The 14,241-nt window shown below is 39.7% G+C and overlaps 1 protein-coding gene across 2 annotated transcripts in view; it reads right to left on the minus strand.

The window, feature by feature from the left end:
- Positions 1-709: 709 nt before the first annotated feature.
- Positions 710-14,241, minus strand: part of HGF (hepatocyte growth factor) — a 151,246-nt gene continuing 137,714 nt past the window's right edge. For both annotated transcript variants that reach the window (XM_040413128.1, XM_040413127.1), the window contains exons 16-18: positions 12,842-12,948; positions 5,319-5,464; positions 710-3,824 (exon numbers count right to left, since the gene is read on the minus strand). In XM_040413128.1, coding sequence (XP_040269062.1) covers positions 3,654-3,824; positions 5,319-5,464; positions 12,842-12,948 — 424 coding nt within the window. In that variant the 3' untranslated portion in view covers positions 710-3,653. The remainder of the gene's footprint in view (positions 3,825-5,318; positions 5,465-12,841; positions 12,949-14,241) is intronic.

Raw genomic sequence — 14,241 nt, forward strand, 5'->3', positions numbered from 1 at the left:
TACACACAAAACCTGTCCTAATCACACAGGAGGACAAGCTACTTCAGAGCACTGAGATAAAGAGCTGCCTCATCCTCCTCTCTGCTCTGCTTGTCAGGGATTATGACACTGAATATAGCTGATAACAACTTTAGCAGAAACTCTTTAGGAATGGAGTTCATGTGTAGACATGAAGTACAGAGAGGATGGACAGGACAGACCATGGTGATGTGGTAATGGAGACTGCTTACAAGTGCTACTGCTCATTAGCCACATCTCCACCTCCTCTCTGTACTTCATGTCTCCTCATGAACTCCATTCCTACAGAGATTCAGATGAATATCCTTTTAGCTTTATTTAGGATTATACTCCCTGACAAGTAGGAGAGGAGGATGAGGCAACTCTTTACATCAGTGTTGTGAAGTTAATTGTCCTCCTGTGTGATTAGGACAGGTTTTGTGCGTACTAATAGGACGGCGGCCATTTCCATAGAACCCTCTAATCTGACAGCAGTGAGATTCCAGAAAACCAGCTGAGGTGGGCCTACAATAAACATTAGTATTATCTAAACTGTAAAGCCCTCTTCAACTTTCAATATGCAGTTGAATAGATCAAAATAAACAATTCAATAATTCATAATACACTTTTTATTAAAATATTGTTTTAATGGAAAAGATAAAGATTACAAAAATACAAATATTATTATTCCAAATATTAAGAGATTGTACATTTTTACACCATTTACATGATAAAAAAAAAACTCTTGCCACAGGAATACCAATGAAGTAAAAAAAAAATGTATTCAACAGTCTAAACAGAAAAGAATTAGCAAAATGTTAACACTTTAAAATATTGGTACCATTGGTACAAACATGTAACATCCACGGGAATATAATGACACTTTTAGTCACTACTTTTTAATTAATCTGTTCCTACTGTTCAAATATGAGAATATGTGACACAAAAGACAACCGGAAGCAAAATATGGTTTTACAAGCATCCTGATTCCTGACCAAATAAGCATACAATATAAGAAGTTATGTATGCTCACATTTGAATTAAATGTAGACAACTATAGGTTATATCCAGGTTTAATAATTGTGACCAATGTCCTCATTTGTATTTCCATGGAATTTGCATGGATACTTTGATTATTTGTATCATGTACTGACAAGATTTTGATGATAGCAGCAAAACAATGTGTAGAACACATGGTGCTGTCCAATACATGTAATTGCAAATTCACATTACATTTTTTTCTATAAAGATTATGTACATTTTTACATATATCATAACTACACAGATGATATCTACCAATAGATGACACTCTCTTGCATAGCAGGAGAGGTCAAATTAAATATTTAGCTATTTTGGCTATATACATAATACTGCCAAGAAGTTAATTACTGAACTAAATTTAGTTTTAATATAAAATAGTTAAAAAATATTCAACGTATGTTTAAAGTGTTATTATAGTTTAACTCTGCTACTGTGTATTTTATATGAATAAATGTTGACAGATTACGTATGGAAGTTTATTTGTATACTAAATTCCAGTGGTCTTAGTGTTATGCTCTTGGGTAAAATTGTATGTTTATTTTAATTACAATGGTTTTATACTTTGTTCTATAAATATGTTCTTGTGGAAAAGCAGCAAACAGTATATAATGTAAGAAAAGCAATGCATACCATAGTTGATTTTCTTTAAGACACATTATATACAATATTGGTATCTTACAGCAAGACTCCATACAAACATACACTATGTCACACAGGAATTATTGTAATTGTTAAAGGGTTTTCCATGACTTACTATACTGTTTGTATTTTGCTATGGTTTATAAAATATATTTCTTGATTTATCTTTATAGCTGAAACCTTCTGAAGAAACTTATCTTTAAAATATAATGTTCTATCTGCATCTGCTACTAGATTAATCCTCAACCAGTGGCTCTGGTTTGTTAAACTAGCGTAATCTTCTGTAGTAGTACTCACTATCAAAGTGACGGGCAGGCCGGCAGCGTAACGTCACTCACTCATTCATGCTCCTCCTGCTCCATTCATGAAGTGGAAGGAGCATAAATGAGTGAGTGAGGTTACGCTGCCGGCCTGCCCACCGCTTTGATAGTGAGTAGTGATTACTACTACAGAAGATTACGCTAGTTTAACAAACCAGAGCCACTGGTTAAGGATTGAATAAACACTTTAAATGTAAAGACTGCTGTGAGCGGGGAATGGTGTAATGGAGTACTGTGACTGCACCAGGCCCCCGCTGCGAGTGCAACAGCAGTTGCCGGCCTCCAGCCCCTCCGACCACCCCGCTTACTGATACATCGCAGGCAGCGCTATGCAGCATAGAGGTCAGTCATGTATCAGTGTCAGCCATATAAAAATTCACCATTAGCTTTATAAGACACACTGCAATTACCCCCCCACACACACTTTTGGGGGGGGGAAAGTGCGTCTTATAAGGCAAAAAATACAGTAAGTTTGAATTGCCCAGTAGTGATTAAAATCAGAAGGACCTGTTTAGAAATCTTGAAGAAATTTCACTAGTTTTCAAATTATTTCCCAACCCTCAGCTCAACTGACTGGTAGGGAAATTCACTAGCATGTATACCCACCGGGGTATTTGATACGTTTAATCCAAGATGCCATGGCATTTTTGAGAAAATAAATCATTGATTTTAACATACAGTTACTAAATTTAGGAATTATCATAAACCACCATGCTAAAAGCCATAAATGGGGTGGAGCATTTACCGTACAGTATAAGTATTACTATATAACTATAACCTTTCATTCATTGTTCAGCTGCTCGCCGCCGACACAGGTGAAATATGCACTTGTATACAAACAAGCTGTACTATTGAAGTGAATGGGATGGTTTCTAGTAATCACACTTGCTCACTGCTTCAATGTCGACGGTGAGCAGGTAAACAAAGAAGGGAAGGCTGCGGCCTTTCCTTCAACCAGCTCACCAGTGGAGGTGCCAGGTGTCGGACCCCCGCAGATCTGATATTGATCAATAAAAATTATATATATATATATATATATATATATATAGAGAGAGAGAGAGAGTGTGAAAGGGTGGGTTATTTCAAGAATATAACCCAATGTCATTGTTAATTCTTTCTTATTGAACTTTAGTCCTAAAATATAATTAATAGAGATAGTTGTGAGCTGTGCATATTTCTCAGGTCAATGCCATCTATTATAACTGCCACTCAGTAACGAAGGTTGCCAACAGGCTGCAGCAGAAGACTCCAAGTAGATGATGGGGTTTGCAGAATTGTGCCATGTAGGTAAGTGTAATTTTGAGGGTGGGTAGACCACCTGGAGTATCATTTTGAGTTGTATAGAACAATCTACTACTGTAGTGGATATAATGTGTCTGCTACTGGAGTAAAAATAATTAAAGGAATGTCACCTAGTATTACATATTAGGCCATTCAGTAAAACTATCCATCAGAGCAGCATGAAAGTATGTGTAACTATTTTACTTCCTACTGTACATATAAAAAGTTGTTCAAGTATACTCAGGAAATTTGTCACCACGTCAATCAAACATCTCAGCATTAATAGAACATGACAATAAATTAATGGTAAAGAACAACAAGCACAACTTGATTATCAAGTAAAGCTTAGAGAATCATAATTATTTGTATCATAATCTATGGAGATTTGTAAGTTAAGATAATCTTGTGTATCCATTTTGCATAGTAAGCCACTCTGACAAAGATGACTGGTCTGTTTTGGGAAGCACAACCACGTCCTGGTATAATTACGCCTTGTACCATATCTGTCTTGTTTTCCGCACAGACAAGGGGACCACCATAATCACGCTAGAGAAAGAAAAAACATAAGATATGCAAATGAATATAACAAGCTTTGAAGTAATACATTTATTTTATATGTTCTTTCTAATATTTACTAAAATACTAAATAAAGAGTTATTATTTCAATATTTAAAGCATCCCTGTACTTTGAAAAAAAAATTGATGAGTGACATATCAAAGGTTTGGATTGGTGAGAGTCCAAATGCTGAACCCCAACCAATCTCTAGAACAAAGGGAGAGAAGCACACATATAAAGGGCTCCCTCTCCTCTCTGCTGGAGGCAGCATCAAGATGGACCCATACAATTTCTATTGAGCCCATCTCCTAAGTTGCATGAATGTGTCCACCCAAAATTTACCTCTACATTGGTTAAGGACTCTAATTTCTTGTAAAACCAATTTAATATATTTTGACAACATACTAGCCAAATCCTTGACAGGTTGCAACTCACAACATGACCACTGGGTGGCCACACATAGGCACATATAGGATAGACATAAGTGAAAGCTGGTTATCTCCTGACACCCACATCCATCAGGACGTCCCAAGAGGAAAGGTAAGGAAGGACACATCTGTAAACCTAGCACTGGTTAAAATGGACTGCCTACTTAAGACAGGCTCCTATTATTTATTAGGTCATGTTTAGCTAAAAGAGGAAGCACAGAACATACAATGCCATCTTTTATTTAAAATGAAAGCCTATATTCAGTGTATCTGCTGTGAAGAATCAAAGATATCCACTGAGATGGACAAGCCAATGGGAGTCCTGTCATACCCTATATTCATTTAAACAAGCCTGTAGCTAAAATGTGCACTCACAAAACTGTTCCCAAAAAATGATTCTCAGAATAACATAAACAATAGGTTGTTCTGGCTTCCCTGATTCATAAGACTACTAAAAAGCAACGGTTGTGGACCAACTCCCAACTTTTGCTTCCATATGTTAAAGTTCCAGCTGCATTTTCTCGTTTGTGATCTTTTTAGGAAAATTTCTTTCAAGGTTCCTGGAAACTTGATTTTCCTGATCGTTAATCGTCCTAGATAATTTTTCTCACATTCTATGAAAAGTTATATGCATATCGCTAGGTGTCATTTGTTTTTTCTCTTTTCTGTTTATGAACTAATGTTATTTTTATCTAAACAATGACAGAATAAGATTCTGATACTGTTCGTGATTATATTAATGTTAGAACTTGTTCCATGGATTTCCATCTGCTGCTAGTATCACCCATCCTTGTTTGCTTCTACTCTTCCAGCGTTTTTCATCTTCAGATAAAGTATGGAGTTGTTTTAATTCTTTAAAGCTTAACATTCTTCATTTTCCCTCACTTATCATTCTGCTTTCCAGTTTTTGATTTATAGAAATGTGGCTTTTAAAATGATTATACAGACAAAGCATTAAAATGATACAAGAATGAAAACATCTGCTTGTCTGAACATCAAGGATGATCAAATATAGTACACTTGATTATTCTAAATGAATCTTGCTCATTGCCTTACCTCACAGGGTGCAATGTTGGCAGTTTCATTAATAGCACAAATTTCAGATTCATTGACTGTAATCCTCCCCTTGTGATATTCGTTACATTTTTCATTTCCTACAATAACCATTTTTCCATGATGAAGCTGGCCGTCATAATTGTTTGCTAGAAAATAACAACTTTAATTACAATTATACATACACAATTATACATACACACATATGCACAAAACACCAATTGCTTCTGTAATCTTTATGCTTATACCTAAGAAATCTGATGGTTAGAAAAACATTGCATAATCTCTCAGTGAAAAAAGCCTGGACCTGTTTAACTTTGTTTTCTAAATCTATATATATTGCCAAAAATTCACCGAAACCAGTCTATGTGATTAACACAGAAACTGCATTTTTTAGAAGGGTTCCCTAATATTCAAGTGAGCGCATGGAGTACTGCTGCTAGGATTGCCAGCGATTAGCTGTAATTACTTATGTTAAGGAGACTGGCAGACAGTGTTTAATTGCAATGCAGAGCTATGACTAGTAAATGTAGCATTGTAAAGTAGTTCCATTTGAAAACATGGACAGACCATTTAATGCATGCAGATCCCTCTATACAGTAGTGGGGAAAGTTCTTTTATAGCCACCCTCTCTTCTCTGGCTAATAGTTGTAAGCCCTAAAGGGGGGATTCTCCTTTACTAGCCAAGATTTCTAATACAGAGTATATTGAAAATACACTTATCAATCAATCAGATTCCACCTTCCATTTTCCAGGGGAGCTCTGAAAAATGAAAGTTGGAATCTGATTGCTTGCTATGGGTAACTAAGCCAGTTTTCCCTTTAAACAGGTTTTGATAAACCTCCCCCACTGTCTAAAACATACAAACCCTTTGAGGACAAATTCCAATTAGTTACATTCTATTTGAAAAAAAAAAAATCAAATATTTCTTTAAAAAATAATGTAAAATGCTGAATTGAGGCACATACATGCAATAACTTTTGAAAATTTGCCACTTACTGATAAATATTTATTACAGCTTCAGCCTTATCTTCCCCAATGAGCAATGTCATCTTTTTTTTTTTATTTCACAGTCTGACCCCTATATTTGCTGTGCTCTTGTGCCAATATAGACACTGATGGAGTGACATGTTCCCAGACTTGCACAAGGTACTTTGTAATGTTTTGTGATTGTCCATATTGCTTGCTTGCCTGTCTTGATTCATTTTTCCATCACATTATACACTGCTCATATTCATGATTGCGACCATCCTGGAACCAATCAGCAGTGGCTGTCTATACCCTATAGGAAAAATCACTGGCCTCTCTGGTTGCTGGAACCATGGAAGTGAGCATAGACTGGTGCTTTTTCCTACAGTGTGCAAGCACTATCACTGCTGCTGGATTGAAGGGTGGTCACAGCCATGGAAACCAGCAGTGCATAATGCATTGGAAAAATGAATCAAGCCAGTAAAGGAAGCTAAATTGCAAAACAATAGGAAGTGTCTTGTATTAACTTTCTCTATTAGTGATAAGCAAGCATGCTCGGCCAAATACCAGTTCGGCTCGAGCATCGCTATGCTCGGCACATGGCGTTACTCGGCCGAGTACAGCATGTGCTTGAGCGCAATGCTTGAGTCTCTTCCCCGCACGTTTTGCGCCTGCTAAGCAGTCAATAAACGTGTAGGTAAGTACTGCACTCACTGTAATGCCGTAGCCATGTTGGCTACTGGCATTACAGTGATTGGCTGGCCGGAACACATCATCGGGTGCAATATAGCACCTGATGACGCGTGTTTGGCTCATTTTACAGTAAGTCAGGGAGAGCTGAGGATAGGAAGGGACAGAGAGTGTAGGGAGTGTAATCAAATATTATAAGTGTACAAAAACGTTTCCGAGACCCAAAAGTCCTTGTAAGGACTATTGTGTGTGACAGCATCAATATATTTTTGTACCGCAACCTACGCTAAATTGCTCAATGTTAGGGAGAGCTGTGCATAGGAAGGGACAGACAGTGTAGGGAGTGTAATAGTATACAATTTTTTTCAGAGACCCAAAAGTCCTTTTAAGAACTATTGTGTGTGACAGCAGCAATATATATTTTTAGCGCATCCTGCGCTAAATACCGTGCAATAGGCCGCTGCGGACAGTTAAATTATCCGCGCCACATCTCCTGTTTAAAATGTACACATCCCTAAAATATCAGTAACATCCATTGCAGTTTTTCCGTAGACGATGTCCCCTGTGGACTGTTAAATTATCCGCGCCACATCTCCTGTCTAAAGTGTACGCACCCCTAAAAAATCTGTGACATCCAGTGCAGTTTTTCCGTAGATGTTGTCCGCTGCGGACTGTTAAATTATCCGTGCTACATCTCCTGTTTAAAGTGTGTGTATCCCTGAAATATTAGTTAGTCACAATGCATTTTTTCCGTACATGGTGTCCCCTGCGGACAGTTGAATTATCCATGCCATATCTCCTGTCTAAAGTGTACACATCCCTAAATTATCAGTAACATCCAGTGCAGTTTTTACATAGATGGGGTCCCCTGTGGACAGTTAAATTATCCGTGCTACATCTCTTGTCTAAAGTGTGCACATCCCTAAAATATCAGTGACATCCAGTGCTGTTTTTCCGTAGACGGTGTCGCTGTGAACTGTTACATTATCCGCGCCACATCTCCTGTTTAAAGTGTGCGCATCCCTAAAATATCAGTGACATCCAGTGCAGTTTTTCTGTAGATGGTATCCACTGCGGACTGTTAAATTATCCGCGCCACATCTCCTGTTTAAAGTGTGTGCATTCCTAAAATATCAGTGAAATCAAGTGCAGTTTTTCTGTAGACACTGCGAACTGTGACATTGTCTGTGGTACCTGTCCTGTATAACGTTTCCTCATCACACATACTGATGTAAATTTTTTTGCACATACACTTCCAAATCCTACGCTATTGTACATGTTACATACTTTCAAGAATATATCACATTTAAAATGAAGAAGCCGAGCAGTAGGGGACGGGGAAGTGGCCGTGATGCTGATGGTGCACGCAGAGGCCGTGGCTCTGGGCGCGGAGAAACTGTGCCTGCTGCCAAAGCACAAGAAAAACAATCATCCACGATACCTAGCTTCATGTCCCAGTTTGCAGGGTGGCGCAGGACACCACTCTTGAAGTCAGCCCAGTGCGAGCAGGTGGTCGTTGGATTGCAGCAGATAATGCTTCCAGTCGGTTAAGCACCACCCTGTCTTCCAACAAGTCCAGTTTCAGTAGCCAGGAGTCTGGTCCACACAATCCTCACCCTGATCCTCCTTCCTCCCACCATTTACAGTGTGCCCAAACAAGTGATCTCACACTCTGATATTTTGAAGAGATCTTTTCATCGCCATTACTTGATTTAGCCCTCTCGCCAAGCACGCTTGAAGAGGGACATGAGATCTTGTGCCCTGATTCCCAACCTCTTGAGCATCCACAGTCACAAGAACATGACAATGGTGAACGGCAATTAGAGTTTAATGAGGTGGATGATGATGAGTCAATCGCAATTACTGTCTCAAGATGTTGATGAAGAGGATGAGACACAGTTGGCAATCGCTGATGGTTGTGGTTAGGTCAAAAAATCAGGAGGATTATCCGAGTGAGGAAGTGGAAGAGGATGTGGTGGACGATGTCCTTACCCTAGGCCTTTGAGCACAAGCGAAAATGCCCACCCACCCACCCACAGGCTATAGCACTAAATGCGCTGCTTTCTAAATTACTGGCCCTGGAAATGTTGCTATTTAGGCTAGTGGACACTGAGGCCTTCCGCGGCCTGATGTCGGTGGCCTCAGCTGCCACTATTTTTTTAACGTGTGCCGTGACAGCCTTACACCAACATGTATCCCGTAACATCACACGTGCCCTAACCAACTCAGTTACTGGGAAGGTCCACTTAACCACGGACAGATGTTCAAGTGCATTCGGCCAGGGATTCTACATTTCCCTGACGGCACACTGGGTGAATGTTGTGGAGGCTGGGAGCGAGTCGTACTCTGGGGTGGCACCGATGCCAAGAATTGCGGGCCCTACTTTGATCAGGGTTTCCACCAGCACCTACGTTAGTGGCTCCAACCTACACTTCTCCTCCTCCACTTCCACCTCTGAATTACCCACGTGCAGCAGAAGTCAGTCATTAGTCGGTAGCTGGAAGCACTGTAGCACTGCAGTGGGGAAGCGGCAACAGGACGTGCTGAAGTTGATATGCTTAGGGGACAAACAGCACACCGCTGCAGAGCTGTTGCAAGGGATAAGACACCAGACTGAGCTGTGGCTCTCGCCACTTAACCTACAACCAGGCATGGCTGTGTGTGATAATGGCCGTAACTTGGTGGCGGCTTTGGAGCTCGGCAAGCTCACACACATCCCGTGCCTAGCCCACATCTTAAACTTAGTGGTTCAGTAGTTTCTCAAAACCTACCCCAATTTGCCTGAGCTACTGGTGAAGGTGCGCTGTGTGTGTGCACATTTCCGCAAATCATCGACAGCTTCAGCCGGTCTTTTAACGCTGCAGCAGTGCTTTAACTTGCCAGCTCACCGGCTGTTGTGCGATGTGAGCACGCGCTGGAACTCGACGTTCCACATGTTGGCCAGGCTTTGTGAGCAGCAGAGTGCAGTAGTGGAATACCAGCTACAGCATGGTCATTGCCTTTCCAGTCAGCTTCCTCTCTTCACAAGCGAGGAGTGGGCATGGATGTATGACCTCTGTGAGGTTTAAGAAACTTTGAGGAATTAACACAGATGGTGAGCGGCGATAATGCTATTATCAGCGTCACCATCCCACTTCTGTGTCTACTCAAACGCTCGCTGCTCACAATTAAGGCTTTTGCTTTGCATGTGGAAGAGGTGGAAATGGGGGAATACATTACACAGGATGATAGCCAGACCACCCTCAGTTCGTCTTCTCAGTGCGAATTGGATAATGAAGAGGAGGAGGAGGAGGAGAAGGAGAAGCAGGAGACAGTTGCCTCTGCTACAGAGGGTAGTACCCATGCAATTTAAATTCCATCTGTTCAGTGTGGGTGGGCAGATAAGGAGGAAGAGGATGAGGAGATTGAGAGTCATTCTCCTGATGACGACAGCGAAGTCTTGCCTGTTGGTCCTCTGGCACACATGGCTAACTTCATGTTAGGCTGCCTTTCCTGCAACCTGCGTGTTATATGCAATTTAGACAACACTGATTACTGGTTGTTCACCCTTCTCGACCTCCGCTAGTGGAGAGGACGAGCAAAACGGTGTAATACCTGAAGATCCTTTTTGAAAAATAGCTCTAACATCAATTTAAACAGTATAACTTTGGGACAAACCTATCCAAAATTCACTTGAATCGGTTCAGGGGTTTAAAAGTTAGTATATGGCCCATAATCCTGGGGCAAGAGGCCAGCAGCCAGTCCTCTCCAAAACCCAGTGGCGAGGTCGGTTTCGCCACAATACCTATTGGGCAATTTGAGTACATGCTGCATTGCTTGGATGTGGTAGCCATAGCCGTTTCTTAGGCTCCCTCTCCTGAATCAAACACTGATTCCCTGTTACCCATATTTACTATTGTTTGCGCTGACAATAACATTGAAAGTATATAGAACAGACATCTGAATGGATGGTCGCCATCACGGGGAAGTGCGATCGGCCTCAGGTTAACTAGAGTTACCAAAGCGGCAGTAGGCTCTCACCCATAATGTTTTAGATGGTCAGATCAGCAGGTCCTTGATCCAAATGTTTTTGAGGGTAACCAGCAGGCCATCAATCATCATTTTGCAAGGGTGTGTATGATGACCTCCTTTATGTGTAATAAAGGGTGTATTGGAGTGCCGGTTCCTTGTAATTTTTGGAAGCCCTTTCACTTAGTGCATAGGCTTTATGAGTGTATGAGTCCCACTACATGAAAAATTGTACCACAATGTGAATAAGGCCCTCCTGATATACAGGTTGTATCGATGTGCCTCTTCCTTGAGATTTTTGCCAGCACCTGCACTTTATATACAAGTAAATATTCAGGAAATAATGTTTTATATAAATTTTTCCCTCTAAAATTGTTTTTTTTTTTTTTCTTGCTTTTGTGCTTATTATTGTCATTATGTAAAAGTTGCGTACTATTCAGACAACATAGTTCCCAGCAGCGACTAGCAAGTCCAAGATGCATCCAGACATCCTCCCCAGGCTGTTACAGAACTATTTGTTGGTGGTTTTTCCATAAATTTCTGACATTTTCCTATGAAACAGGCACCCTCCCCTCTTCAGAGCAGGGGGTACCTGGTTTAATACTCAGGTTCTCCCATTGACCTCCATTATACTCAGGTCGAGCACCAGAACATCCCAATGTGTTCGGCCCGAGCCCCCGAGCACTATGGTGCTCGATCAACACTATTCTCTACGTAATACATGCCATTTGCTGAAGTGAGATAACCCCTTTAATAAATGTATATCAGTATATGGTTTATTGTGCTGTTTATAGCAAATGTGTGCAAGTTAAAGGAGTTGTCCTGGTTTTGGACATTGATGACCTATCTTTTCTATCCTTAAAATAGGTAATGTCAGACATCCAGCACACTCACCAATAACTCATTCTCAACAGCTGCCAGCACCGGAAATAACACAGTGGACAGGGTCAGAAGTAGACTGTTCCATCAACTGTGTAATGTCCATACCAGGTTTCTGCAGCTAGGCTCCCATTTTTTGGTTCACAAGAAAATATATAAGCCATGCCCTTGGTCTTGAAGCCACAATCCTACCCAATAAGCCATACCCTTAAAATAAGTTGCTGAACCTAAAAGTGTCTAAAACACTTAATAAACATTTTGCAAAGCATTTTTTGGTACAAATTATGTCATATTTCTTCTGCAATTAAATATCCCCCATCAACTTCAAGCAGTGACAGTGACCATTCATTTAATGGATAACATACCCTAGCCATTGACATCTGTCATTATTACAAGATAATCAGTGTTAGCCCCTGTATTAAATGTAATATCTGATAAGTATGTATAAAGATATACCTATATATACTACCATATTATGCTTGTGAAAAATAATACCATTTGGTGCTGTCAGATGTAGCAGCCACAGCACAAATGAGCATGGCCATAATGTGCCTAATTTGGAGTGGGTCCATGAAGCTTGATGATGAAAAAAGAAACCCCTTGCTGCTTGCTTACTTTATCTGGTAATTAATAAAAAGTAAATACATAGAGGCATCCCCAGCAGAGAGCCACTACCCAATTCCTTTCCAAGAAAAACTACACAGGATATATGTATATGTATTGTTACACTGTGTAAGAAAAACTACTCAGGAGGCAACTGCAGAAAGCTTTGGACCTTTCCACCTTCCTGTCTGTCACAACATCTATGTGACCTTGCTGACATCGGCCCTGATTTTGAATGTTTTATCTGCAACTAACATTCAAATGAATATAAAATAATATTGTACTAAGCAACAATATGTAATAACATTTAAGTTAGAATAAAACATATAATCATATTAACAGAAAAAAAAAATATTTATCATATAAAAGTATCTTACTTCCTGTGTGTCCCCATCCATATACAGCACATACTGTTTTGTCTGGAATTGTACATCCATAATTTGGCAATTTGATTTGTGCAACATATTCATTAACCTCTGCTGATCTGTGGAAATAATACAGTAAAATAGATTTTAAACATAAAACTACAAACCATATAAAATCCATACAGTGACCATATAATTGATGTTTATGCTTTCCTGAACAGTTATATTTACAGTAGGATGCGAAAGTTTGGGCAACCTTGTTAATCGTCATGATTTTCCTGTATAAATCGATGGTTGTTACGATAAAAAATGTCAGTTAAACATATCATATAGGAGACACACACAGTGATATTTGAGAAGTGAAATGAAGTTTATTGGATTTACAGAAAGTGTGCTATAATTGTTTAAACAAAATTAGGCAGGTGCATAAATTTGGGCACTGTTGTCATTTTATTGATTCCAAAACCTTTAGAACTAATTATTGGAACTCAAATTGGCTTGGTAAGCTCAGTGACCCCTGACCTACATACACAGGTGAATCCAATTATGAGAAAGTTTCCCTCCTCTTTTAATTTTCTCTGAAGAGTAGCAACATTGGGGTCTCAAAACAACTCTCAAATGACCTGAAGACAAAGATTATAAAGTTACAATTATGAGACGCACAGGAGTGGGGTAACGTGAAGCCCCGAAACGCGTTTGGTCCAAGACCCCCAGTCCACCTATATGAACTTGTGCTGAATATACTTCAGAAATTATCCCAGGCTGATGCTACAAAAAAAACGGAATATCCAGTAAGTAAAGAGGCCCTGGCACGCTGACTCATTAAGGACGTTGAGTTTTCAAGACCGCAGCACGAGAACATCCAACATCGTGACTGCAGAGATAATCCAGCGTGGAAGCAGGGAAACTACAGGCTTGGAGGACACCGGCTCTTCAACTATACGGAGCGGTGCCCAGAGCCACACAGACCGGTGGCAGATACAACCTGGGAGCAAGTTTTTTTGCTGATACAGTGAACCGGAACTTCAGCAGTGGAATACTGCAAAAGTAATTACCGAACAGTGAGTATAAGCGGGACGCCGCTTTAAACACTCACTGTAACATTGGACTTTCAAGTACTCAGAAACTTTGTTCCAACCAGCGAATCCTCTATTTAGCCTACACTGGCTACTAATTTATGTATTTTTATGGTATTATATGTTATTATATTTATGATTGATTGTGATTAAGGGTTTTAGCCGCATATTAAGTTTTATTGTGGTTACATTGATATCTAGTAATCCAGTATTCATATTCTATTAACTTTTAGGTAGTCCTAGTATTTAGCTTTATATATTATATATTTTTATCATCATTCGTATATTTATCAACTTATGGGTATGTTAATAAATTCATCAATTGAAAATTAGACA

Source organism: Bufo bufo, chromosome 1, assembly GCF_905171765.1.
Source record: "Bufo bufo chromosome 1, aBufBuf1.1, whole genome shotgun sequence".
NCBI classification, from domain to species: domain Eukaryota; kingdom Metazoa; phylum Chordata; class Amphibia; order Anura; family Bufonidae; genus Bufo; species Bufo bufo.